Consider the following 26,084-nt stretch of genomic DNA (forward strand, 5'->3'; position numbering starts at 1 on the left):
CCCCTCCACACAGGGAGCTGTGGATGAGCAGCTGGTGCAGGGCCCAGGAATTACTTGTAGCCAGTTTCAGGGGCTAATTTCTGAATAGATGAATATAGTGGAGGGAATCACAAGCTGCTTACAGGGTGTTTGCAAACAGAAAGTACATTCATCAAAGAAGTTACTCAGTTTGAGTAATTTCTTCAGCTCAGAGCGTGTTTACCTGCCTGTGAGAGGAATAGGGAGGCCTAACTGGTGAATGTTTGTTCTGCCTTGAGGCGGTTGTGTGGAAGCGCAGCGTTATTGTTACGGTTCCTAGGGTTGTAATTCCTGCTGTAGTTTGTGTGAGCGCTGCCTTTTTCAGGGCTGCGTAGAGAAGGAACGTGGTGGTTTTTTTGTGACACGTGCATGTGAGGAGGTCCCAGAAAAGCCATCTTCACCCCCAAAGGCACCCAGGGCTGCCCAGGGACATTGCGGACCCCGAGTGCCTGGGCAGCGTTGTGTCTGCTTCAGCTGATGCTGAACATGGCCTCTTTTAATCAGAAAGTCATCAATATTGTAGTTCAGCGTAACCGAGTTTTGCAGAGAGGACGGTGAACACCTTCCATGTAAGCAGTGAAACCATGACTGCGTCCCTTCTGTGCCGCTAACCAGCTGCTCTTTACATGGGCTTTAACACAACTGCAGGTCAACGCGCAGGTGTAGGAAAGCAGACACAGCTCTTCTGCAGTTGGGCTGGGAAGTACTATATAAATCCCTTCGGACAGTGCTTAAACTGAGTGTCTCAGTACTCAATATTTAGAGAGAATCCTTCTCAGTTACATCACCATTGATTTCTGGGAAAAGGGTGAGTATCACTGCGAGCAGAATTTGGCCCATATAAGTAAGTAATGAAATATCTTTTTGCAGGAAGTGTATTTATAAACAAAGAGCGAGCGTTGCGTGTTCAAGTTACATTTGCAAAGCTGCTGCCTGAAAATTGGCATGGCTCCTTCCAGCCAAGGGATCTTAGAAACAGCTTTTTCTGCATCACAAGCTGCAATAGTATCTCTGAGGCTTTGAAAACGAACACCAGTGTCTCTGCAAACAGGATCCTCTTTGTGAGTTTTAATTGGAACCAGTCATGTCTGAATGCTGCAGACTTTGAAATAACGTGACTAACCTAAGGAAGCTATTGAAGATCTATCTATGGACAGTGTTCCCCAGATACACAGGGGTGAAGAGCTTACTGGGATAAAGGCCCAGCATGAGATTCTGCTCTGAACTTGAACTGAATTGAACTAATTTTGTGTGTGTGTGTCTTGTTTTGAAGACATTTGGGTGCATCAAATATCTTCCTTCCTCTCCTCTCCCTAGCTTGGCAAGAGCTAGATGCAAAAATATTATAAGACAGGCTTTTGCAAAAGGAGAATTGAGTCATAGAGAAGCTGAATGCCACTTATTTAAAGGCAGTGTTTGTCTTTACACTGAAGAGAACTGGTGACTGGAAGAGGTGGGGGGGAAGGGACATTGAATCATCTTCTCTAACCCTGTAATAGTTGTGTAGAAGCAACTGGCCTGGCTGATAATGTAATTTCAGCTTTTACCACTTGGCTGTGAAGCCCTAGCTGATGTACTCAAATACACTTTAGTGTTTTGGTACCACAGTCTGTTTCTTTAAATGCTTCCTTTAACCCGATAGGCACTGAAAGACATTTTCCCTGGAAGTACCTAGTGATTTGGTATCTGTCCTCTTTGTATCTTTGTCCTTTTGTCTTCAGTGGATTATGTGCTGCTTGAAGTACCCATAGAAACAGTCAGTGTGAAGCCAGAGGCTTGGGAATCCATCCTGCGCCTAAGAAATGGCAGTTTTGCGACCATTTCTCTCCAGGGAAGAATGCAACCATCAGCATCTTGATGTCAAGTTGAGAGAGTGTTATAGGGAGCAAGGTTGGGGGGGGGCCTGCCAGGAGACAGAGGAAAAACTCGTGAAACCACCAGGAGCTGGTGCTGCTGCCACGTTCAAGGATTGTTAATGAGGCAGTGGTTGCCGTTTCTGGGGCACGGAAAAGAGGTATAAGCCCCACCTCATGATCAGGAGGCTGAATGCAGTTTTGCTGAGAGTTTCTAGGAGTGCTCCATTGCGTGCCTGCTGGTGTGTTAGATGATGAGGGCAGTGAAAGCGTTTTGTTTTGAAAGGTAATCTCCAAAGAATGAAATTCTCAGTGAGCATCACATTTGTGAGAAATATAGAATAGAATAGAATAGAATAGAATAGAATAGAATAGAATAGAATAGAATAGAATAGAATAGAATAGAATAGAATAGAATATTTCAGGTGGAAGGGGCCTGTGAGGATCATCCAGTCCAGCTACCTGAGCAGTTCAGGGCTGACCCAAAGCGGCATTGTCCACATGCCTCTTAAACACTGACAGACGTGGGGCATCAACCACCTCTCTTGGAATCGCATTCTGATGTTTGACCACCCTTGGTAAAGAAATGCTTCCTAATGTCCGATCTTTTGACCTGAAAAAGAAAAAAGAGAACACCAGAATTTGACTGTTTGACTGAATACGCGGTTGTGACACGGTCATTTCCAAAGACAGAAGGTGGTTTTGGAGGGGTTGTCCTGTGCAGAAGACGACTAGCAGGACCAAGGGCTTGTTATTACAATAGGAAGAACTGGCCCAGGATGGAGTTTACCCTGGGCTCTCATGCTGTTGACACTTCTGCAATGTAAACCTGAGAAGTTTCTGAGCTGACTGCGTCTCGTTGGCCCTCCATTCTCTACAGGTTTTCTCTAAGTCAGCATGGGAGTGAATCAGTAAAAAAATACTTCAAATCTGAAGCCTTATGTGATAGTTAATGTTCTTTTGTCGTGATGCAGCGATACATGGAAATTCTCAAAATTAGAATGAATGGAAGAGCAGGAAAACCAGAAACTGTAAGTCTCTTGGTGTGTATTGCCTTGTGGTTTGCTTTAGTTTTCATTTAGACCAGCTTTAGAAAGTTAATATCAACCGTTAAACCTTTCAGGCTATCTCCTCTCCCCCCTCTTTTTTTTTTCTGGTTTAGAAGTGAATAAAAGAGCTTTGTACAGTTCTTGAAACTGAGCCTGAAACAGCTCTGAACAAAATATAGTGTTCCTTTCAAAATCTTGGAAACAATTACATCATAGGCAAATTGGGCCAGAAACCGTTAATAGTATTCTTTGTGGAATGAAATCCCATGGGAGGACCTATTTCAGCAAGCCGGCATTGTTTACAAATAGACACAGGGACAGATACAGTTGTCCCATTCTGAGGGACAGCGGAGACTTTGTGCCCTATAATGGACTTCACAGAATAACCGTCTTGCTTTGGATAGGAAGCTGAAAATGTGCCGCAGTGCTCCTGTGGGCAGCCGCACGCCAGCGGTCTCGGGGAGCGAGCGCTGTCTTTGGCACTGGGAAATTATTTGTAGGTGGGTTAAGGAGAAAATGAAAGCTTCTGTTGCCGCAGGTTTCTAGTCTGAGAATTGCTGGAGGGACAGGGAGCCCTGGCTGGATGTCTCGGGGCTTCCTGAGCTGGGAACTCCCTTGTGCAGAAATACCTGGGTGTGCTGCACTTTCCCTTCACCAAAATCACACAGCACGGGCGCTTCTCCCTCTTACCTTAAAGGAGGCTTTTGTGCTGGAAAACCTTCTGCGTTTTGGGATAGAAATCATAAAGATTAGTAACATTAACTGTTTGACCTAAATCTACAAAAGCCTTTAGTTCTCTAGGTAAATAGGCTAGTCTGTACTCGAGAGTTAGGTCAGCACAAACCCAAGCCTGGGCACAAGTTTAGCGATTCCTGGGTGATACAAAGCACGTTATTGCCTACGTATGTGCTCCCATAGGAGGGTGGGCTGTGTTCCTCCACCACGGAGCGGGTCTCCCAGCAGATCTCAGCCTGGGCAGCTGGGCCCTCTGCTGAGGACCGGACACTTGCTGGGGACACGGTTTTCTGTGCAGGCTCACTCTGCTGTCCCAAGCATTGGTTCCAAGTGACAAAACCATCATTCTGTCTGAGAGCTGCCTACCATACTTCATTCCTTAAAAGTGTAGGATCTTTTTCACACTTCCAGGCCTGCAGGCAAAGCTCCAGGGAGCAAGAGCTGGTGCAGCGTTACCCGTGCGGTGTGCAGGCGGAGGAGAGCGACGCCGTGGTGTAGGGAGGCTCTCCCAGTTCTCCCAGGGCTTTAACCCATGAGCAGACATCCTCTTTGGCTGCTGAGCACTATTGATCTACCAGCGGAGCAGTTGTTTGAGCTCTCCCTAATTTGCTATAGGCAAAATATACCAGAAAAGCTCAGATGGCTAATCTAGCACAAGTCAGCTGGGAAGGATACTTGGACAGACTGCTCCCCTGATGGAGCTGAGCACCTGGGATCAGCTACACGTGTGTTTGTGAATGAAGATCTCCAGGACCCCAGTGTCATGCTGTGTGTACCAGGGAGAGGGCTGGGACCAGCCCTTGGCACAATTTCCGGCTGTGTGACCCCAGGAGGGGTCCCTGGGATCCCTTGGGGATCCGGGTGTATAGGAACCCCATGTGGATCCAGGGGCTAGTGCGAAACAGTGATGTGATGGTATATTTAATTTATCGTTCCTGTCACTAGGCAGAGGCTTTGAATCTCAGATCTGTCATTTTGGGATCTCGTTTAGATGAAATTTAAAATGTAAGTAATAAAAAAGTGGTGGTTTTATGTGTGCTAATTTGGAAATTGCACTGAAGGCTAAAATGCCCATGTAATGAAAAAACGGTCCAGAGTGAACTTCTGTAAACGTTTCAGTTGATCGTTTAGTTTCTCTGTGGAAGGTATTGCTTATGTCCTATTAATATATCAGCTGGAAATCCTGGCAGAATTCCAGCTCTATCAAAATAAACACAGTTGTTGAAGATACCAACCTTGGTTCTTGAAAACAAACACAAACCAACCAAAACCGCACAAACACAAACCAACCAACCAAAACCCAAACAAACACACAAAAAAACCCCAAAACCACAGACACAAAAAAGCCAAAACAAACACAAAAAACCCCACCACACAACCCTGAAAACCCTCAACCGTGGCAGCTTTACCTACCCACAGTGAGAGCAGCGGTGCTGTACCAGCTGAGCTTCAGGAGCTCGGTGTGTGACAGTCACCACGTTTGGCTGATACGTCTGGATGAAAACCACTGCTCCATAGCTGCAAAACACAAGTTGCTTCCTTTTACATGTAAGAGAGTAGCTGGTGAGTGCATAACTTGTGTTATCTGTGAAGTGGCACAAGGAGAGCTCCATAACCCATCTGCAGTGTCTGTAAGAGGAGACGTTGATTTGAGAGGAGTCGGAAGGCAAGGTACCTGTCGAATCGTAACCTTTAAAAACATGTGGTGTAGCCCACGTCACATATGAGCTGTCTGAAATCATCCTCTATTTTCATTTTCCCAAGCATTGCTTGTTTGTTAAACCAGCCATTTAATCCAGATTTGAATTTAGTATTTAAGATACACTGGAATGGTTAGGAATTCGAAGAGTCCTCCCTGCCCTGTGTTTTTCCCAACTTACCAAAGTTTTGTAGCTCTTTCTGGGTATTTTTTTCCTCTTGTTAGCAGTCACCGAAAGGCTGTACGTGTCCTTTCCTTGCTGCTGTACCGTACTTGGGGCTTTATGGTGCTGTTAGTTAAAGCTGTGCCACAAACATCCCTGTGCTAACAGTCCCACGTGGTAGCAGGGCACAAAGAGGAAGGTTTGAATTGTATGCCGGATATGATAGTTTTCCTACTTAGGTTTTGGCAGATTTTAAAGCAAATATATTTCTCATTTTTATACGCAGGAAAGTTTTTAATTGGTACTTCTGAATGAATGATCATTCCCGCACTCCCTGCGCTAAACCCTCTCCAAACACAGAGCGGGGAGCGAGCAGAGATCTTAGTGCTTGCTCTCCTATCCCCACAACACACACCTTGCTCCTTACATCATAAAACCAGTTTGCTACCTTACCAGGTAGCTTCAGTAAATGGTTTAAACTTTGCTTTGGAAGCCTCGTTATAGAGGGAAATTTGAGTTGCAAACTACTACAGGGAAAATAAAAAGTTGTCAATAACGATTTTAAAAGCCTTTAACAGGGATACAAAAGCTTTATTTAAATGGTAAAACAGTGAGGCCACTGCGTTTATTTATAGCGACCAGCAGTAACCTTATTCAGTGCAAATGTCTAAAAGAGAAGCTTCCTTATTCCAGCAGAAGCTTTTCTTGCCCGTTTTCCTGGCCAGACCGCCAGCCTTGGCACCCTTACCTGACAGGCGCTTTCTGTTCTGCCGTTGCAGGAGGCTGTGAGGGCTGCTGAAGATGTCCGATAGTCTGAATATTGAAGAGAAACCTCCAGCCCCACCGTTGAGAATGAACAGCAACAATCGCGATTCTTCAGCGCTCAACCACAGTTCCAAACCGCTCCCCATGGCCCCCGAGGAGAAGAACAAGAAGGCCCGGCTGCGCTCCATCTTCCCGGGAGGAGGGGATAAAAGTAAAGTATCAGCAGTGCTGCTGGGCACCTGCATCTCTGCTTGTGTTCTGGTGGTTGTTGGTTGCCGTGTTTACTTTCTGCCACTGTTTTCTTCTCTGTTGCGGTTGCAGAACGTGGTAGAGTCCTTCCAAAGCCTTCTGTTCCCATTACTCTAGTAACATGTCTCAGAAGAGAGGAGGAGGTGTTCAGTCAGTTACTCTCTTGTCTTTGAAAAGGCAGTAAGATGTGCACACATTGCGTGACTTGCCTTTTAAAAATAACTTCAGAGTTAAGCTGGGGAATCCTTCCCTTTGGATTTTGCTTTGCATTTGCAGTAAAAACAAGGCTGGAGTTGTGTACTTTTGAAAATACATTTGCAGAAGTGAGATGGCAATATGCCTGATGCTTTTTTTTTCCACTGCACTTACATTCCAGGAACAGGAGCAAGGCTCTTGCTGCTTTTGCGGTGAGAGTGAGGGCAGAATGGCTTGGTTTCAAACCTGCTAGGTGTGCTTACAGCAAGAGAGGAAACAGCATTTTGGTTGCGTTCTTTGAAACGCATTTGCAGAAAGTAGAGTGTTTCGAGTTAGCGTATGTACAGAATTAAGGGAAGGGATCTTGTTTTGCGGTGCTGTGGGAACTGAAGGGCTGCACCCACGAGTACTGAGGGAGCTGTTTCATGTCGCTGTGAGGCCGCTTTTGATTATCTTTGAAAGCTTATGGTGACTTGGAGGTGTTCCTGACGAATGGGAAGAAGCAGATGTCACTTCTGTCTTTAAGAAGGAGGATCTGGGGATCTACAAGCCAGCCGACCTCACCTGAGTTTGACAGACGCGGGTGCAGACGGGCACGCACGAGCGTGTCCTGGGTGCTGCGCTTCTGCAGGAACCCACAGAGCAAAGGCAAACGGGAGTTCATTGCTAGATATGAAAACTTTGTGGAAAAAAAGAATAATTAAGAATAACAGCAGTTTTACCGGTCAGAGGTAGCCTAAGAGGGCTGCTTCATGAACAGCTTGCTTTGGCAGCTGTGACTCTGCCTGGAAGAAAACCAAAATGAAATAAGACCTAGACCTTCCCAAACAGAGTTTGACAGTTAGGCTGGTGTCGCATTAGCTTGGGTCTATTTGTCAAGTAAGATAGACGTTATTTGATTTGTTTTCTACTTTTAAAACGCTGTTTTGAGCACACTTGATTGTGAAAGTTTTTGAATGAGAAGCTGTGTAGAAAATAAGCGTGTTAACGTTTTGCCTCTAGCCAACAAGAAGAAAGAGAAAGAACGTCCCGAGATCTCTCTTCCTTCAGACTTCGAACACACCATTCATGTGGGATTTGATGCCGTCACTGGAGAATTCACAGTAAGTAACCGCTACTGTATTGCGTGCTTACCAGAGCCTCTTGTTTCTTGATGGTCAAATAACCTCCTGTTGCCAGAAACGTCAGATGACAGCAGCCAGGCTGCGGAGAAAGAGACTTTTATTTGTTGGGCTCACAATTTGGAGTGGTTTATGTCTGATTCAGGCTGCTTTGTTTTTTCTCCGAGGATTGTTAGCAGAGCGCCTGCGGAAGGTGGAAACCAGGAGGAACGCAGATGTGTGCGTGTGCCAGTCCCACAAGCTGTTGCAGGGCTTGGTTATTCAGTGTCTTTGGAACAGCATGGAAAACCCACACTCGTGATAATGAGCCCCAAAGTCCGGCTGCTCTGCAGACAACCCCTGGAGACATCCAGAAAGCAGCAGCATTGTGGAAATCCGTTCATTTTAATTAAATATATCCATAGGCCAGGTGATCAGACACATTTCTAGCCTTCACATATTCATAAAAGACCAGTCAACGTTTTCTTCTTCTATCATGAAGCGCTGGGAAAATGAGTCTGATGGAAACCCCTTAAGTGTGCAGGGGGCTTCAAAGCATTTTCTCTCAGGCTCTTCGTTAGGTGCTGAAGCTGTTAATGCTTAGATGGCAGCAAGCTTAGTTGGTGGGGCTGTGGAGAGGGGACACGAGTGGTGCCCTGTGAGCTGGACGCTCGGGCTGCGTCACCACCCCGCGTCACATCGTGAGCGGTGCTCGTGCTGCATCCGCAGGACAGGATGGGACGGATCATTTGCCTGGACAAAGGGTGGTTACTTTGCAGTATCTGAGCCCTAAAGGTGATTTCTTCACGCTTTTTTCTCCCCCCCCGCCCCCCACTTTGATCGCTACTTAATTTCTCAAAAACGTTTCCAAAAACTGGGAACTTTCTGTGTGCTATGGTAGCAATAGTAATAATAACAATAGAATTAAAAAACACGCATTCAATGACAGCGTGTCTTCAAAGAAATACTGAAATTGAATTATCCTGAGTAATTAGGAAATGCAGCTGCATCTAAAACATGTGGACTAGTTAATTAGCCTTTTAAAAATAGATGCCACTTCTAAAATCTTACTTCAAAATTGCCAAACCCTAGGGTTTGATTAAGTGCTCATTTAAAAAGCCCAGATTTGGTCATTTTTTAAAATCAGACACTTAGCATAAAGCTTTCAAAGTTGTGTTTTCCCCTGCTGTCTATCCTGGTTTTCCTCCTTCTTTCCCTTTCTGTCTCTCCCTCTGGGCACTTTTTTGTTCAGGTTAATCTTCAGTTCCATTCTCTTTATCTCTTTATCATACGATATATTCTGTTACTTTTTGGTTTTGTTTTCTCCTTTTTCTGTTTTTTTTTTTTTTGTCAGATGCCACCAGCACAGGTCCAGGCCTTTTATAGAGTGAAGCAGTTGTACGTGACTAAACACATCCACCTTTGTTGCTGTAGCACAGTTTCTTCTTAATATCTTTTTCCCTTTCAAAACAGTGGACATTAGGTGGCTGCTGTTTGACAGTGACACAGTATTTCTACAACAATGCACAAATGGGGTTTGAAGAGGCTCTAACCAGTTCCACATGAACCAGAGGGAGAGGTGACGTCCCCTGTGCAGCTTCCCAGCACAGGACTTAGCGCTGCAGTCCTTACTGCAGTAAAATGTCAGTCCTGAACTGGAATAAAATGTCAGAGTAGGGGAATTTTTACACCATTAAGACCTAGCTATCGCCTCCTAACTAATCCCAGATGCAAGCCTTACCTTACACGTTACGTTAGGCATATTTGATTTGTCCCAACCTGGGTACAACCCATGTATCGGCTGAGTAGTCGTGTGGTAAGTACATCCTGTTGGAGGGACTGCCACCGTGTAAGAATATTCCTCCTGTTTAGTGATCACACTGCCTGTCTCTTTCAAAAGTTTGGAAGTGCCATGGGAACGTCCAATAAATGTGCCAATACCTGGGGTTTTTTGTTTGGAATTACCGCGGTTGTCATGGCCAGGGTGCCTGCTCTGCTGGTGACGTGCAGCGCCTCGGGCCGCTCGCTGACGCCCGCCAGCCGCATCACCCGGGTGCTGCTGCATCTCCAATCCGAGCTGCATGGGCTCCCGCCGAGTTTCGGCTTTCAGGCTTGAGCACCAAGCTGTGTTCTTGCTCATGAATGTATGTTATCTCTCCATTTCACTGTGCTTGGAGCAACCACATTGGCGAAGACGTAGGGCTTTTGAAGCTCAGAATAAAACGGTTTGGAAAGGGGTGGGCAGGAGCATGCTGCTAGAGCTTTATGTTGCTTCATTTTGAAGAAACAGTCACATTTTCTAAACGGAACAAGAAGTGTGGTTTGCAGGGCTTTGGGGAGCGTATTTTGTAAGGCATGCATTTCTGAAACAGCTTCCCAATTCCCAAGCTAGGATAAAGTGTGGTCACTCACCAAACTTTTAAAGTTTCAAGATTAAGACATTAGCAAGTGGGAGAAAGTTGAGGCTGTAGATCCAAAGAACGTGCACGTTATTAATCTAATCAAGCATTGCTATATAATTGTCCCAATTTCCAGTCTGACACGCGTGGTTTATTTGTGTTGTGACAATACACAACCTCCCAACGTGAAATCTGATCTGACCAGCTGCTTTCTCCCCTGCGCTTTGGTGACTCATGCACTGGCCACTTGTGATTTTGGGACTGGAGAACCATTGGAACAAACTTGTGTAGAGCCATTCAAAACTGCTGACCTGGCTTTCAAAGCTGGACAAACAGCAAAAGCCTTAATCTTTCTTTATTGTTTTTTATTTTTTAACTAAAAAAAAAAAAGAGATCATGGATAATTTTTTCCACTTCTCCTGCCATTAATCCTCAGTAATGCATTTTTATGAGGGAGAGAAAAACTGGTTTAAAAAACAGAGGAGGGGAAATGATGCTTCCAAACTTTGGAACAGTTGTGATTTTTCTGTTTCCCTAAGCCTGCCTTCCCGTAGCCTGCCCACCGCCCCATCTATTTGGTACCTACCTCCTAAACTCCCGTTTTAGACGGGCCTTCCCCGCTCTGGCCCATTGGTTTCCTCCTACCACCTTCTCAGTTGTCCCACATTCTGTTTTAACTTTGTTTTCTTTCTTTATTTGCGCCCACCACAGCCAGATCTCTATGGCTCACAGATGTGCCCAGGGAAGCTCCCAGAGGTGCGTCACAGGCCCAAAAGAATCTTGCATCCCAATGCTTCTTTGAGATGTCATAGCACTGCAGCAGCAGGTCCATGTGTGTGCAGTAGATTTGTTGCTTGGCTTATCCCACTTTTTCTTTATTTCATTAATCCTGAACTTCGGAGGCCCACGTCACACATTGTTTTACGGAGATCTTCTTAGGGAGAAGGTATATTAAAGCATTTACCTAGATTGGAGTGGCACCAGGGCTAAGTTTAAATGGACCTCAGGTGTAGTTCTTCCTGCAGTTTGCTGGGAGATGTTGGCTGTGCAGTGAATGGGGAAAATTACAGGCTGTCAAATTTAGGAAATTATACTGGATATTTAAAGCATTTTTCTTCAGTATAGTTTCAATGCAGAGCTGTGGCTTTCAGCAATTGGATGAATTTTCAAACGCCACCCTCACTTGTAAGATGTCCGAGAATTTGTGCAAGGCTTTGGCACCCCGAGCATGTTTTCTGAGTCCCTGGTTTCTGTATATTTACAGCAGAGAATGTACAGAGCCACAGGAGCTCGAAAAAGAGCCATCCTTTGCAGCAGTGGCACAACTCAGTGTTACAAGTTTGTGAATTTCAATGCAGATTCTTAACCTCATACTGTTCCCTGGTATGCTGAAAATTAATTGTACCAGGCTGGGCTTTACCTTTTAATCAGACAGCAAAATGCATTTGTGTTATTCAGCATTAAAAATCCAGTGTAAAGCTCCTAAAATACACTGCGTTGTCCACAGATATAGCATAGTCATGTTACGTCTGCACTGAATCACCAGGAAAACGAGCTAAGCCTTAAATCATCATTCCATGGAATAGCAGAGTTGATTTGAAGATGAGTTTCATGCACTTTTTTTCCTATCACAGTCATAACGTTCTTTTCTTTTGAAAGTCGGATCCTGGTTTTAACTCTATATTTCGATAGAGAAGAGAATGATTGCATCTAACGTATACGCTACTCATTTTAATTGTAAGGCGTCAAATCAAAATTTCTGAAAGTAATCTTCCAGGTAGCATGGGATCTTGGTAAAGATCCATGAGGCCGTGGCTGTTCCGTGTTGTAAATGTGTGTTCTTTCTGCTTGGCATCCGCAGGGCATTCCAGAGCAGTGGGCCAGGCTACTACAGACCTCCAACATCACGAAACTGGAGCAGAAGAAGAACCCACAAGCTGTTCTAGATGTTCTCAAATTCTATGATTCCAAAGAAACAGTTAACAACCAGAAATATATGAGCTTTACGTCAGGAGGTAAGTCAACAACTCGCTTTGAGAAAGGAAGCGTCAGGCCCCAGAATGAGTCAGACCAGCATTTCGACGTTCAAATGCTCAAGAAACAACCTTAAAAAATTCCACTTGGTGGAATACTCCTGAAATGAGTATTTTGCCTTTTGTCCCCTGAATGTCATTGAAACTGTGACTGTTCTTTGTCACTTGTTTTTATAACTAAAGAAGATACTTGATGGAACAGTCATTACTGTTTTTAGTCAGAAGCGTTAGTGGTCAAAGGTCCGGTTTGATTTTGTTTCCTTGCCTCCCCATTCCTTAGCAGTGTTCAGGTTGGGGTACGGGCTATCACAGGAGTTACTCTGGGGTCCTTTGAGCAATAGCTTACGCACTGTGAGGATTTGTTGTGATAGAGGAGGATTGTTTCGCATTAACTACGGAGAAGACTCAGTTTTTACGCCTGAATTCACAAATAAACATGGAGCGGCCGCTATTGTGACATCAAAGGAGCGTCACCGCAGGATGAGGAGGAAGGTGTCGGTGTCCGGAGCAGTCTCTTATTCCGGGAAGATCCTCCTCATTTCAGCATTGCTATTCCAAAGCCCGCAAACGCAATGGGGGTGTCATTTTTTTCTCTTGGTTGCGTGCAGTCAGCAAAATCATAGTGTTGAGTCGCAAAAATGATAGAGCAAGCCTTGCTGCAGCTAGCAGCTTTCATTTTTTTGGCCCATTCTTTCTGTCTTACGCTCGAAAAACTCTGGTTGATGATACATCGTACAAGTAAGCAGAGGTTTTACTAGGTGCTGCGTATCTGGCTTTTGCTAGTCCTTAATAACTGATCTGATTTTTAAACAAAAATACTGTTACAATACCATTAGTTTGGTAAAGCTCATGTCAACAGCTTCACCGAATAAGGGGGTGTCCCTGTCCCACAGGGTGTGGACAGTGTTTGTAATATACCCTGCAGTGGTTCTATTCCCTGCACGTGGTGGTTGGTGGCAGCGGAGTCTGTAATTTCCTCTGTTTGCTGGTTCGACCAAGACGACTTCCAAAATGAAGACGGGGAGAGCTTCTCAGAAGTCCTCCTAAAAACGGCTGTTCTCTCCAGAATTTGCTAACATTTCTCTTCTTTTGAGGGAAAGCAATTTTTTTCTCTAAATTCCATAAATAATAGATTTGCCTGTCTAACATGGCACTTAATGTTTGCTAAAATAGCAGTTACTTTTGTGAGGAAATGCAAAATTGAAAACACTCTGTGTTCCTGACCTCCGGAGCTGTTGCTGTGTCAGAACAGAACGGCCACGGCCAAGGGGCGTTCAGGCAGGGTTTGATGGGGAAGCATTTTCAGCGAGCTAAAGAGAATCAATGCATGCAAGATATTTTTTAAAAAGAAAACAAATGAAAAAGCCGCTTTAACTCTTGGGCAGAACAGCAGCGTTGACTGTTAAAGAACAACCTTCATTTTTTTTGACCAAGTTTCTATTTGCTTTATTTACTGGCACAACAAAAAATGGGCAAAGAAACCATAGAAAAATAACAACTTGGTGTATTGTCGTGTTATCTTGCTTGCTATGTAGAATAACTTGCTACTGGAGGGATGTTGTGAAAGAAAGATGCTATCTATTTGTGTTTACTTGTTCTGCGGGATTCCCCACAACAGGCAGTTTTCTAACAGCCTCTGGTTGATTTTCCCTTGCACGTTGCAGATAAAAGCGCCCACGGATACATCGAGGCCCATCCTTCGGTGAGTGTCGCGGTAACCTTGTGCTTTCACGCTGTTTGAGAGTTGTGGAGCTGTGAGCTTTGCCTTTGGTGACAGCGCCAGCCTTGTGGGCTGCAAGAAAGTACATTTTACTGTGTCTGCAGCGGCAGCGAAGCGATCGCTGCCTGCTTTCTGATCTTCTGTTTAAGAACCTCTAAACAGATGACAGCCCGGTTTTGCAGACAGAAGATGGATTGCTGTTCCTAGCCATAGTGGAATATATAATTCACAACAATATGCAATGCCGTCTAATTAGCCCATTCTAATTTAGTTTTAACAACTTAGAATCCAGTTCTATTAAATTGTATGATTTATCCTTAGTACAGCTGGATATGTAGCTGAATATAAATAAGGTTATAATTGATATGCAACTCAATGGAACCATTGGAAGAAAGTTCTAAATAATCATCCATTCTAACACTAGATTGCCATAGCAATCCCAGAGATACAGTCATGACATCCACATTAATATTGACCAGATTTATTAGTGTTAATGTTAGTGCATTAAATAGCAAATGACTGAATGGGGATTTGGCCTTTATTTTCAAGAGTTAAGCAACTTAATTTTAGGTTTGTGATTGCACAGCAGAGAGCGTGTGTAATTAAATGGAAATGATCTTTGAATATTCAGTTCAGATTTTCAATTGATGCTGCTTTATCTTTAATAAAACACTCTTTTAAAAGGAGATTTGGGGTTCACCGGAGCAGGGTAAGGCTTCCCGGGGGCTTCTCCAGTGGGCACGGACACTTGGGCAGGAGCTGCGGTGTTTTATTCTGGTGGATGCGGTGTTGAAACAGCCAAGGTGTCATCTGTCCAAAGCTACCGACTCCGAGGATGCTGGTTCAGTATTATAGTCCGGGGAAAACAACTCTCTGACAGGATCGAGCAGTCATTGGAATGACTTTAATTTCATTTCATTCCTTAATGGGAGTCTGGCATTAAATAATACGACATTGTGTATGTTCTAGCTGCACGTTTTTGTGCTGTCAAGCATGGAGCTCCGTGGGAAAAATAGTTATAAGAATCTGACATAACAGAAATGTGATTATTCTCTTCTTTATTTATCCCTTAATCATCTTCTCTCCCCATGTAAGCAAAGTGCTAGTGATGTATTGAAAGCTATACACCGATCTAATTAATGTGTGACCAAGTAACATCCGTCTGCCCATTAGGGCACCCCTTGCTTGACAGAGTTGGCTCTTACATGGGCGTTTAAAGTATCATTCCCTACTGTGTCCAGATCAGTGGCCTGTTTCACCATTTGCCTTTAAAAGCTGGGTGACGGGATAGGGTCTCCCAGAAAGTACAATATTCTGTGTGTGTGTGTGACAGCGTGTTCAAGCACAGGTGATGTAAAGCAGCAATACAGGCCTCTGTCAGTAAAACACAGGGGCGAAGGTTCGGTGTCCCCATTTCCTGCGGGCCGTCCCCTACTGGTGTTTGTACTGGACCAAACTGATGCCATTTTAAAGGTAACGCAAGTGAGATGAGGATATTTAGAACAGGGCCTTTGATTATCTTCAGTTCTCCAAGCGGCCTGTTGCCGTCAGCTGCAAAGTGGTTGGTGAACGCTTAACAAGGCACCTTCTCAGACTTCTGTTTCACCAGCAAATTTGTGACAATGTGATATAACCCCCTGCCTCTGAGCAGCAGCTGGGACTGGTGCAGGGGCGTTCAACTCACCTGCCTTTAAATATCTGCACTGTAGGCTTCAGTTTACATGTAGACAAGTGACCGGCCAGGCCTGTGTTTGGGTCTGCCCAAGGTTGGCCACACCATGGCCAGCAGGAGAAACAGGCCAACGGTGGAAAGATGGGTGTGTTAACTTCTGATTAGGTAAAGAGGAGGATGGTGCTGAAAAAGGAGCTGCTGAACAGGGGAATTCAGAGCTGCGGGGACAGGCGATGTGGTGACCGCACAGGTAAAACAGTCAAGAAACAGATAGACTTCCTCCCCAAACCCAAATTCTCAGCAAGACGACAAAGGAGGCTTAATGCTTGGAAGAGTATTAATTAACCTAGCCAGTAGACACCTGTTAGCTTAATTAACTGTTACCATTTCTGTAGACGCAATGCCAAAGCAATTAGCCAGCAACAAGATGTGATTTCTAGTGATATATTCAAGCATTACATTTTGTGAAATTAGACTTTGACTAAACATGGGGATGATTTAGTTGTTTTTGGCAAAAATGAAAAAGACAGAGATGAATTAACAAAGCAGCACGGTGATTTGTAACCTTTAAATTGTATTGTGCCGTGTGTAACTTAGAAGTGAGGCGTGTAGGACTGTGGGCATGGCTGGAATGGTTTCTGAAGTCTGAGCAGACTAAAGTTGTAATTATCAAACCTCCCACGTGCCAAAATGGTGACTGTCACTGTGCCACTGTCCACAGAGCACAAAAACAGCGTCAGAACCCCCACTAGCTCCCTCTGTTTCTGAAGAAGAGGATGAAGAAGATGAAGAAGAGGAAGATGACAATGAACCTCCGCCTGTTATCGCACCACGGCCTGAACATACGAAATCAGTAAGTCCCAGCTTTGGTTAGCGCTGTGTGTTCCTGATCAGATGGCACTTGTTCTTGGGTGAGGAGCCCAAGGGCTACAGTGCTACCACGACATAGTGCTTCACCCAAGCTGCTAACACCAGCAAAACCTGTTCTGAGCTTTCACATTTAGTCGTGAGTTTCCTGTGATTCCGATAGGGACTGTGAATTTATCGTAGTATCAGGTAAGAGGTAGCATCGTGTCTTTTAATGCTACCAGTGTAGCAGGAAAATGTTCCAGGATACACAGGAGAAACTATGCCCTGCAGGTACCTGATAATCTCCACAGACTATCTGAGTAGCTAAATGAACAGCTTAGACAGCATCCTTAACTTTTACATGGCTGAAGTTTGGTGAGAAGAATCCTACATAGTTGTGTCCACTCCTTAAAGCCTGAAATACTGATGAGGAGCCAATTCAGCGATCCTGATCAGAAAAGGGAAATGCTCCCTGCCTCTATTCAAGCAACTGCGTACCAACTAAAGAGTCATTTTGTTACCCGTGAAAACACGCAGGCATCAGGGAACAAGCCTTGGGGGCCCTGGATGGATCTATTTTTGTATCTGTGCAACACAGTAAATTCATTGTTTCAGTCATCTTTCAGAAAATCAATGAAAATTGGAAATGAAACGGGCTGTGGACTTGTGTAAACCTACCCTTTTATTTTTGCCTGTTCAGTTTTGAGAAGTGGACGGCAAACCCAAACATTCCAAGAGCCGTAGGTGTGGCAGACAGCATCTTCCTAAGGGTTTGCATTTGAAATAAGGTCTTTCTCATACAAAACCATTTCTTGTCACAGATCTACACGCGCTCCGTCATTGAACCCGCTGCTGCACCAGCACCAGCTAAAGAAGCCACCACTCCCCAGCCTGAAAACTCAAACACAAACACTTTGTACAGAAACACAGACCGGCAGCGAAAAAAATCCAAGATGACAGATGAGGAGATCCTAGAGAAACTGCGTACGTATCCTGCGTTTCTTGTCTGATAAAGCAACGCACTCTGTGCGTGTCTCGGGGTTATAGGTACCAAATGTTCATCCTCAGTTTGGTGTCACAAAGTCACTTATGACTCCCTACACAAACTGTTATTGTGCTTGGAGGACACGCGAGCACTCTGGGTGTTCCTCCTGCCTTCGAGGCAGCCCGGACTGCTGGGTTCGCCTGAGCTTCCTCCGACGCCGAAGGCAAAGCAGGGATTGTTTCTGCTTGAGCAGAAGACTGTGAGCTAGTGAATGACCTAGTGGCCAAATGGAACAGAATATTTGGGTTCCTAAATTCTCTTTGGACTCCTGACTGCTCAGCAGTCATTGGAGCCAAAATACTTTGCAGAAATCGGTTGACTTTTTGGTTTTATGTTTGGTGTTGGTTGGTGGTTTTTTACCAGCAGATAACTACAGCACTAAACTGGCAATAGGGCAACAAAGATGCTGAAGGGAGTGGAGCATCTCCCGTGTGAGGAAAGGCTGAGGGAGCTGGGGCTCTGGAGCTGGAGAAGAGGAGACTGAGGGGGGACTCATTCATGGTTATAAGTATGGAAAGGGTGAGTGTCAGGAGGATGGAGCCAGGCTCTTCTGGGTGACAACCAGTGATAGGACAAGGGGCAATGGGTACAAACTGGAACACAAAAGGTTCCACTTACATTTGAGAGAAACTTCTTCCTAGTGAGGGTGCCAGAGCCTGGCCCAGGCTGCCCAGGGAGGTTGTGGAGTCTCCTTCTCTGCAGACATTCAAACCCGCCTGGACACCTTCCTGTGGAACCTCAGCTGGGTGTTCCTGCTCCAGGGGGGATTGCAGTGGGTGAGCTTTCCAGGTCCCTTCCCATCCCTGACACTCTGGGATTCTGTAAACTCTCCTCCCTGAGATATTCTGCTGGTGTCATTTTTATGATTGTTGTTACTACATCTACCAATGTATCAGAGTTTGTTTTTATAAGAATTTTATATTTTTGTCAGAGAGAACTCCTTTGAAAAAAGCATCAGTTGATGCCTTGGATAGTGAAGGAGACATGTTTTCAATGTGCACTAAAAGAAAAAGAAACTTTAAAAACAATCCATATTTTCTGCTTGTAAAGATGTATCAAAGAGACACATCTGGGTGGCCTGATCAGTAAAACTGCACTGCACGCATTTCTTGGGTGCCAGGCTCCAGCACACTCACTGTGTTCCTCAGATACACGGCACTTTGTCATAGCTAATTCCCAGCCAGTTAATACTGTTAGAACCCAAACCCTTGTACCCAAGCCCCTGCGCAGATCATACTCTAGGAAAACGCATCAAGCCCTTCATGACTCTGCAGTACAACCAATTTAATCTGCCTCTTGCACGTAATAGCTGCCAGCACGATGTTCTCAGATAATAAATTGTTGGGTTTGTAACATGGCCCAGTTTGTCTCTACCATTAACTCTGAGGACAAAAAATGGATTCGTCTGCATCTCCTTGTGTTTGATCTCAAAGCCCATAAGGTTCTGCCTTTATGGGGGCAGTTGCTTGTAAAGGGACACAGTCTGGTTGTGGCTTCTTCACAGTGGTGGTCGATGCTCGTTCTTGTGCTGGACCAATGCTTTTGTCGTGGCTGCTGTGACCGCAGGGACTGGCGCCTTCCTTGGCTCTGAGATTTCGGCTGCTCATGGAGAGTTTCCCGCACCCTTAGCGAGCTGACAGCACTAGGGTGTATCCAAGGGATAGGGTGTGTCCAAGGGATAACTTTGGTGCATGTAGCTGAGGGCACAAGGAAGGAAATTCCAGAGCAGATAAGTTACCTGCAAGTATGTTGGCTCATAAAGGGAGGAATGACAGCTTCTTCAGCTGCGGCTGAATGTTTGAGGCAGCCTGGGATCCATAGGTGCCCTGCAAACATCAGCCTGAGTATGTGGATCATTTGTTCAGCCTTCTGTGTGTGCCACATTAGGAGCTCTTGATTTATTGTGGGTTATACCTTTGAAATGTTACATGCTTCCATGCTTTTCCTTTCTTAAGAATTTGATACTAAATGAGCAAGGTCTGAAGATCTGCCTTGGGCAAATGGTGATGTGGGCAATGAAAATCTTTTTGTGCTTTCACAAAGCTATCTGAAAATGGGGGTGATGCTTTTTTGTTGTAGGCCGGGGCTCATTCTATTTAAGCATGTTGTGGTGGTGAGGTTGGTTTTTCTTTTGCTTTGGTTTTTAGCTCATATGACTTCTCCACCTTGCCTAATTCCCCCACAATTGATTTTATACTTTTAGGAAGATGTCCCCTGCCCCCTTTTATCTTAAATTGCTTTCATAATCCTTTTCTGCTTGAAATAACTTGGTCTTTTTAGAGCCACTTTCATTACAAGTTTTGCTGGGGAGTAAAGCCTTTAATACCGAGATAAGATCAAATCAATTCTGTCTGTAATGAAGTCATGAATATGTTCCACTGTAATTATAAAACAGAAGTGGCCCAATTCTGCTTCCTTATCCACTTAATTTAGGACTCGATAAAGGAAAGTGCTTAAAGACATCAAAATAGCTGCTCTGTTTATCTTCTGTCCAGAGAAGGGAGTGCTTCTCTGAACCGGAGCCACGTACTGGTCACTTAGCTGATTTCAGTGCTGTCATATTTGATGTGCATTGGCTTAAGCGCAGGAGACCAGCCACAAGCAGTTAACTTGTGAAAGCAGCTACTCAAGTTTTGAGGAAAAACTCCAGAAATCTGAACTGCAAAACCAGTGGCAAGTTTGGAAAATTCTTTTCCAAAACCTTAGTTCTGCAGCCTTTTTCTTTATTCTTTTCTAACGTGAAGTCCCGTGAACTTTAGGTATCTGTCCTGATGGATACGCGGTTCCATCAGCTCCCTTCAGATAGCACCAGGCCACACACCAGCACCACGGGCTTTGTCCCGTTGTCCAGCCACGTTTGGTTTTGTGTCGTGGGGATCCCTGTCCAGAGGAATGGCCTGGGTGGGGGGTGTTCGATACGGCTCACGGTGAATGGCACATCACCTGGTTTTGTTTGGGATGCACAGGTGAACAAATAAATATGTGCGTGTAGTTGTGATCCAGCAATATTGACAGATCATTCAAACAAAATATGCTGTGAAACATTTGAAGTCTTCCCTCCTGAACTAATCAAAGAATAACAATAATAACACTTTTAATACTTTTTAAATGCTTTTTTCTCTCTTTTGACTGCCCAGGGCAGTGGTGGAGTCACCGTCCCTGGAGGGGTTTAAAAGGCGTTTAGTCGAGGTTCTTAGGGACATGGTTTAGTGCTGGAGTTGGTCAGGTTATGGTTGGACTCGATGATCCTGAGCGTCTCTTCCAACTGAAATGATTCTGTGATTCTGTTCTATGATTCTAAAGTATTTCAGTGATATATGTTCCAAGTTAAATCATTAGAAGTTATTTGCATTGAGACACCGCCTTAGACTTGTTTGTATTTTATCTAGGAAACCACCAGACCAGAAAAAATACTTTTTTTTTTTAATTATTCCTTCAGATTTTTTAAATGTCTCAGATTTTAGCTTTTTGATTCAACACAAACACAGTATCCTAATTACTGCTTTTCATTCCTTGCCGTTCAGACTGCCCACACCTCCGAGTGGGCGAGAAGCGTTGAACAGCACGTGTTTGCATTTTAGATTTCAGTGGCACACGAACTGCCGGGTGCTGCAGGACCCAGTGTGTCCCGTGCCCGGTGCCAGTGCCACAGGACCCAGCGTGTCCCGTGTCCCGGTGCTGCAGGACCCAGTGTGTCCGTGTCCCGGTGCTGCAGGACCCAGTGTGTCCGTGTCCCGGTGCTGCAGGACCCAGTGTGTCCGTGTCCCGTGTCCCGGTGCTGCAGGACCCAGTGTGTCCGTGTCCCGTGTCCCGGTGCTGCAGGACCCAGTGTGTCCCGTGCCCGGTGCCAGTGCCACAGGACCCAGCGTGTCCCGTGTCCCGGTGCTGCAGGACCCAGTGTGTCCTGTGCCCGATGCCAGTGCCACAGGACCCAGCGTGTCCCGTGTCCCGGTGCTGCAGGACCCAGTGTGTCCCGTGCCCGGTGCCAGTGCCACAGGACCCAGCGTGTCCCGTGTCCCGGTGCTGCAGGACCCAGTGTGTCCGTGTCCCGTGTCCCGGTGCTGCAGGACCCAGTGTGTCCCGTGCCCGGTGCCAGTGCCACAGGACCCAGTGTGTCCCGTGTCCCGGTGCTGCAGGACCCAGTGTGTCCGTGTCCCGTGTCCCGGTGCTGCAGGACCCAGTGTGTCCCGTGCCCGGTGCCAGTGCCACAGGACCCAGCGTGTCCCGTGTCCTGGTGCTGCAGGACCCAGTGTGTCCTGTGCCCGGTGCCAGTGCCACAGGACCCAGTGTGTCCCGTGTCCCGGTGCTGCAGGACCCAGTGTGTCCTGTGCTCGGTGCCACAGGACCCAGCGTGTCCCGTGTCCCAGTGCTGCAGGACCCAGCGTGTCCCGTGTCCCAGTGCTGCAGGACCCAGTGTGTCCTGTGCCCGGTGCTGCAGGACCCGGCGTGTCCCGTGTCCCAGTACTGGTGCTGCAGGACCCAGCGTGTCCCATTCCCGGTGCTGCAGGACCCAGCGTGTCCTGTGCCTGGTGCTGCTGCACCCGGCATGTCCCATGCCCAGTGCCGGTGCTGCTGTACCCAGCATGTCCCGTTCCCGGTGCTGCAGTACCCGGTGTGTCCCGTGCCTGGTCCCGCAGGACCCAGCGTGTCCCGTTCCCGGTGCTGCCTCCCGCTGCTGTGGTGCGGAGCTGCCGGAAGGCGGCAGCACCCGGCTGGCCTGGATCCCGAATTGCCCACGGAAGCATCAGCGTCTGGTTTGTGCCGCTGTCTGTGCAGCGGCGGCTGGGGAATGTTGCTGTGCTGCTTGTCCACCACGGCCGCGCTTTGTTGTGAAAACCAGCACGTGTTGAGAGCCCAAGCCAAATGCTCGTTGCTGATCTGAGTCGGGTTAAAGACAAGCGGTGTGGTTCTTAAAAAGGGAATAAGCAAGGTCGTCTTCAGAACTTAGCCTGGTGATAAATTATGTTCATGATTCTCAAAGCACCTTAATTATTGATTATAAATGAGATGCTGGTCTTTACAAACATACAGACATTCTTTTGTCAAACTGCGTAAAGGTCGAGAAGATCCCCTCCTGGGAACACTTTGCAATACTCTTCCTGTTCTGAAAATCAGACTTGTTCATAAAAATTAATTCCAAAACCCAAGGTGTACTTAATCTTCATAAATATTAAAACTTCTGTTGAATCACACAGAGTATTTAGTCCTAAGAAAATAAGGCTCTGTTGTTTCAGCTCTCATTAATGTTTATAGACAACAAACTCTTGCACGGGTTCCTGTTCTTTTCTGATGTTGCCTCCTGTGCACGTTTCTCCGTGCTCTTCATTTCCTCTCGAGGTAACTCTGCAAAGGACTGTGTAGAAAATCAAGTCTTCCGGAGGCCACCTGTGCTCTGGAGCTGCTGTGTAGTTGTTGTTACCCTGAGTACACGCAGCTCACAGCCTCAGCGGGGCTGTGTTTCTCACCTGCTGGAAGCTGGCGTCTCCGTTTTTAACTGAACAGCTTTAATCTTATTGATTTCAGGGAGCATTGTGAGCGTGGGAGATCCTAAGAAGAAATACACTCGATTTGAAAAGATTGGCCAAGGGTAAGTCCAGTCACAGCTGCTTATACAAAAACGTGGGCCGGGTATTGTGCTGGTGTAATATCAAGTGTGAGGTTGGGCAAGTTACAAACACGTTCAGACACTGGAGTTAGATTCTCCTGTGTCTCAGTACCGATCAGGATTTGTCACCTGAAGCATCGTCAAAGACCCCTTGGTGCTGGCAACGGTTTAACTGCCGCAGGGAGCGGGACCTGGGAGATCTGCCTGTTTGCTTATTTTCTTAGGAGAAATCATGTTTGTATGTCTCAAAATAACATGGCCACGCTAAAGAAAAGAGGAAAAACTTAATTGCCTGAAAGAGCAACTTCCCACCTGACAGTTGTCAGATAAACAACAGTTCTCAATAACATTTTTTTCAAATATTGTGCTTAATAACTATTCAGTAATCAGGATTATATCCACATAGTTTAGAAACTGAATCCAGAATTTAAATAGTAAGCTCCCTTTTCTAGCGGAGGAAGTGAAAACCAAGTTCTGTAATAAACACAGCGTCAATGCACAAACTACACGATGAGAAAATGCATCGTCCCCCTGATGGCCTGTGGCCCCTTGTGGGTCCTGCAGGTTTGAGGAGTTCACTGAAAGTTACCAACCAAGCTATTATTTTCTGAAACCCAGTTTTGCTTGCTTAAATAGGATTGATTTGAAACACTTCCAGTGTGAGAGGCAAGAGCAAAAGAAATCGCATCCAAATTACAAATCTGAGTTCCATGTTAAGTACGGACAGGCTCCCTGCTTGGCGAAGGTTTCCTTGGCTGGGCAGTAACTCCAGTGCCATTTGTGCAACCCCAGGGTCACGCTGCTGTCAGTGTGTGACAGGAGCTGGTTACTGACATCAGTTTTCTGCCTTAACTCGTGAAGAGGTTTGAATTCAGGGCAGCATGTTGGTGAGCTAGAACTGATCATCCTGCAGAAAGCTCGGCACGCTCGCGCTCTTTCTCTGGCTGGCTCTATCACAGATATATCTTGTTTGGTAGAGCATTTGTGGGAAGGTGTTTCTGCCCCATTCATTGTGTAAAAACCACTTTCTCAGGTTCCAGCTTGCTTTCTACCCCAAGGTTTGGTTCTTACTGCCATTTATAAAGTGCCAGTGGACACTTAGAGCTGTGCCAGTCTCTCAGAAGACGTCAGCTAAGAAGTGAATGTCAGAATAAACAGATTCTTGCTGTCACCTGGAGGGTCTGACCATCACCCTCACAATCTTTTATTTTGACAGTTCTAGTAGCGAGCTTGTGCAAAGGTGCCTCAGCAACTGATGGAAAGACAAGAGGCTAATATCTGGACTATAAGGGTATCTGGATTGATTTTCTCCAGCTTTTAGTCCAGCCTGCAGACTGCAGGCCCTTCTCACAGAGGAGAGGGTGCCTGCCATGACCATGACTGTTGCGCCACAGGTCGATTTACAGTGATGGGGAAGGATCCTAAGGGAGAAGTTCATCACATAGGCTATTGAAGAGGATGATGAGGAGGAAGCGGGGTGCTGCATGGCCGGTTAGCGGGTCTGTGTGCACACGTGCTTAGTTGGTGCTGCCGCTTCCTGAGCTGCCCCGTTCTGCAGCGATCTGGGTACAGTTGTGCCAAAGCACTGGTAGTGTTGCAGTGAGTAGTTTTTCAGTAGCTGCTACAATGGCCAGGGTGATGGTTTTGCAGCTGCTTTGCAGGGAACGGTGGTCAGGAGGCCTGTGCTGAGGAGCCTTCAGTGCTGAGTCTCTGCTTTGTCATCTGTCGCCAGTTGGGGACTGAAAATGCTGCTGACGCTGGAGGAAACTTAGTTAACTCGTGCTTGAAAATGGCGCTGTGTTTGCTCAAGCAGTGTTAGCTCTTGCTAGAAAGAGAAATTAGTGCAGAGCCATGAGCAGCCTGGGTTCAGGCTGGTTTTTAAACTTGTACTGCACTGCATGGCAGTGACACAGATGTCACTGTGGGCCCTGGTACCTGTCTAACTGCATTAAAACCGAGGTATTACAGAAGCGTTTAAAAGCTCGATACAGATCAGAAATTGTAGTTGCTTAGAAGTTCATAATGCAGAATCGCTGAGCCCTCGCAATTTATTCACAGCTTTACTTAAATTACTCACCTTTATCTAAACTCCTCACAGATGGCCTGGAGCATATCACAAGCATCTTAATTTAAATAGCTGTTTTTAAATAAACGCTGACAGGACTTTGCTCAGGAGGTACAGCACCGTATTAGCGAGTCTGAATAACTGGTGTTGGCTTTTTCTGAGAACAAATTGGATTAATCTCGACAATTAGTCATAGGGAAATGCATTTGCATTTATATTAAAAGAAAACATAGCGTGCCCAATGAGGACATTGTTCTCAACACAGACATACAGTCTCTGGCGCCTGTTGAATTAAAATGCTTCAGAAATATTTCAGCCTGCAGGTAAACAAACAAGCAGGGGGATCATGTGTAAATGGGGAAACTGATTTTGGGCATGTTCAGCCAGTGGGACACTTGCCTGATGGGTGTTCCCGCTTCTCAGCACCCCTGCCCTGCTCTCCTTGCCTCACTGCCCATGCAGACATCGATGGCAACGTCAGCCTGTGGCTCAGCTCACAAACAAGCCCCAGTAGGGTTTACAAGCTCACAGTCACTTTTAACCCCAAAGGGATTTCCTCTGCTCGTGGCCTTTTCATCGCTTCACATCGTGATGGGGAAGAACCTCTTGCAAGCAGCGGCAGATGGCAAACAGCCCCACGCTGTCGCTCTGCAGGTGGCTCCACAGCACAACCCGTGTGCCACAGAAACAAAACCTGGACACCGCGAGGAGTCCTTCACGTGGCTGCTGCACCTGACAGAAGCACCTGCTGACAGCTCTTGACACACAGAGCAGCTGTCTGAGGAGCCTCTGTTTTGAGCAGTTCTCCATTTTTGTGTGAGACTCCATATGGCTTAACCTGCTCCAGCTGTGACCCTGCGGGAGGGCTGG

At 46.0% G+C, this 26,084-nt stretch overlaps 1 protein-coding gene across 4 annotated transcripts in view; it reads left to right on the forward strand.

The window, feature by feature from the left end:
- Positions 1-26,084, forward strand: part of PAK3 (p21 (RAC1) activated kinase 3) — a 111,729-nt gene that overhangs the window by 70,926 nt on the left and 14,719 nt on the right. For all 4 annotated transcript variants that reach the window (XM_065846968.2, XM_065846966.2, XM_065846967.2 and 1 more), the window contains 7 exons: positions 6,297-6,493; positions 7,729-7,829; positions 12,087-12,240; positions 13,923-13,960; positions 16,372-16,503; positions 17,321-17,483; positions 23,068-23,131. In XM_065846968.2, the coding sequence (XP_065703040.1) occupies positions 6,319-6,493; positions 7,729-7,829; positions 12,087-12,240; positions 13,923-13,960; positions 16,372-16,503; positions 17,321-17,483; positions 23,068-23,131 (827 nt within the window). In that variant the 5' untranslated portion in view covers positions 6,297-6,318. The remainder of the gene's footprint in view (positions 1-6,296; positions 6,494-7,728; positions 7,830-12,086; positions 12,241-13,922; positions 13,961-16,371; positions 16,504-17,320; positions 17,484-23,067; positions 23,132-26,084) is intronic.

This window comes from Patagioenas fasciata, chromosome 11 (genome assembly GCF_037038585.1).
Source record: "Patagioenas fasciata isolate bPatFas1 chromosome 11, bPatFas1.hap1, whole genome shotgun sequence".
In the NCBI taxonomy this organism is placed as follows: Eukaryota; Metazoa; Chordata; class Aves; order Columbiformes; family Columbidae; genus Patagioenas; species Patagioenas fasciata.